At 52.7% G+C, this 1,094-nt stretch overlaps 1 protein-coding gene across 1 annotated transcript; it reads right to left on the reverse strand.

Annotated features, from left to right (window-relative positions):
• Positions 1-257: 257 nt before the first annotated feature.
• Positions 258-1,019, reverse strand: LOC105559823. Its single transcript, XM_012008462.1, has one exon. The coding sequence runs from the start codon at positions 1,017-1,019 to the stop codon at positions 258-260; it is 762 nt and encodes a 253-aa protein (XP_011863852.1).
• Between the last annotated feature and the right edge of the window lie 75 nt (positions 1,020-1,094).

The raw sequence follows: 1,094 nt of genomic DNA on the forward strand, positions 1-1,094 counted from the left end.
TACCGCGCGCCTCGAAACATTAGTTTCGAAAGGAAATGACAATGAGTACGGGCGATGCGACACGACGATGAGTGGCGGATTGTCTAACTCTCTCCTTTTGACTCTGAACTATGAAGAGAAAACAATCGCAGTGAGGGTGTTGTCACATGTTTGATCGATATCTTGTAGCGAGTTGTGGTCTTCGCATTAGACCGAACGATATTACCCGTGATACAACGCACGCGACTCTAATGAACAGGGGACCGCTTAGACGCGGTTTACTGGCGCAACGGGATCGCTTGGGATGTCGTCTTGTTTGGTTGCTCAGTTTGTGCGGAGGGTTCGGCGAACGGTAAAACGCATAATTTAACGATTGGTCGCTTGAACTCCGATTGTGCGGTTTTGACGGAAACCACGCGTACCAGACCGTCAGGGCCCGGATGACACCGGGTTACGCGTCCGAGCTCCCACTTGCACGGGGGGAGTAGCGGATTTCTGAGGAGCACCATCGCGCCCACCTTGATTCCCTCTTTCTCGCGGCACCATTTACTTCGCTGTTGGAGCGTATTAACATAATCTGATTGCCATACTTGCCAGAAAGTTTCTGTTATCTGCCGAATTAGTTGCCATCGAGAGAGTCGATTCTCGTTGATGTGCAACAGCGAGGGCTCGGGCGGCATCGTGATCGCCGAGCCGATTAAGAAATGGCCTGGAGTAAGGGGCTCGAAATCATCGAGCGTGTCCGTAAGCGGCTCCAAGGGCCTGGAATTTAAACAAGCTTCGATTCGGGAGAGCAAGGTTGTGAACTCTTCGAAGGTGAGGAAGTGAGATCCGAGAACGCGTCGAATATGATGCTTGACGCTTCGCACGCCCGACTCCCACAAACCACCGAAATGAGGCGCGTGCGGCGGAATAAACTTCCAGAGAATGCCGTCAGAAGCGGTGCGATTTTGGAAGTCATTATCCGATAGCGCGGCTTGATAGGCGTTGCGTAGCTCCTTGTCGGCGCCGGCAAATGTCGTTCCGTTGTCGGAATACATCGTGCACGGCAGTCCGCGCCGCGAACAGAATCGCGTAAATGCGAGAAGAAAAGCCTGAGTCGAGTAATCGCTTAC

Source organism: Vollenhovia emeryi, unplaced genomic scaffold (genome assembly GCF_000949405.1).
Source record: "Vollenhovia emeryi isolate VEMERY1.0 unplaced genomic scaffold, V.emery_V1.0 DF951444.1, whole genome shotgun sequence".
NCBI lineage: Eukaryota > Metazoa > Arthropoda > Insecta > Hymenoptera > Formicidae > Vollenhovia > Vollenhovia emeryi.

What these genes read in the sequence shown, in the direction of transcription:
- LOC105559823 (XM_012008462.1), bottom strand. Translation starts at nt 1,019, where the DNA reads ATGTATTCCGACAACGGAACGACATTTGCCGGCGCCGACAAGGAGCTA.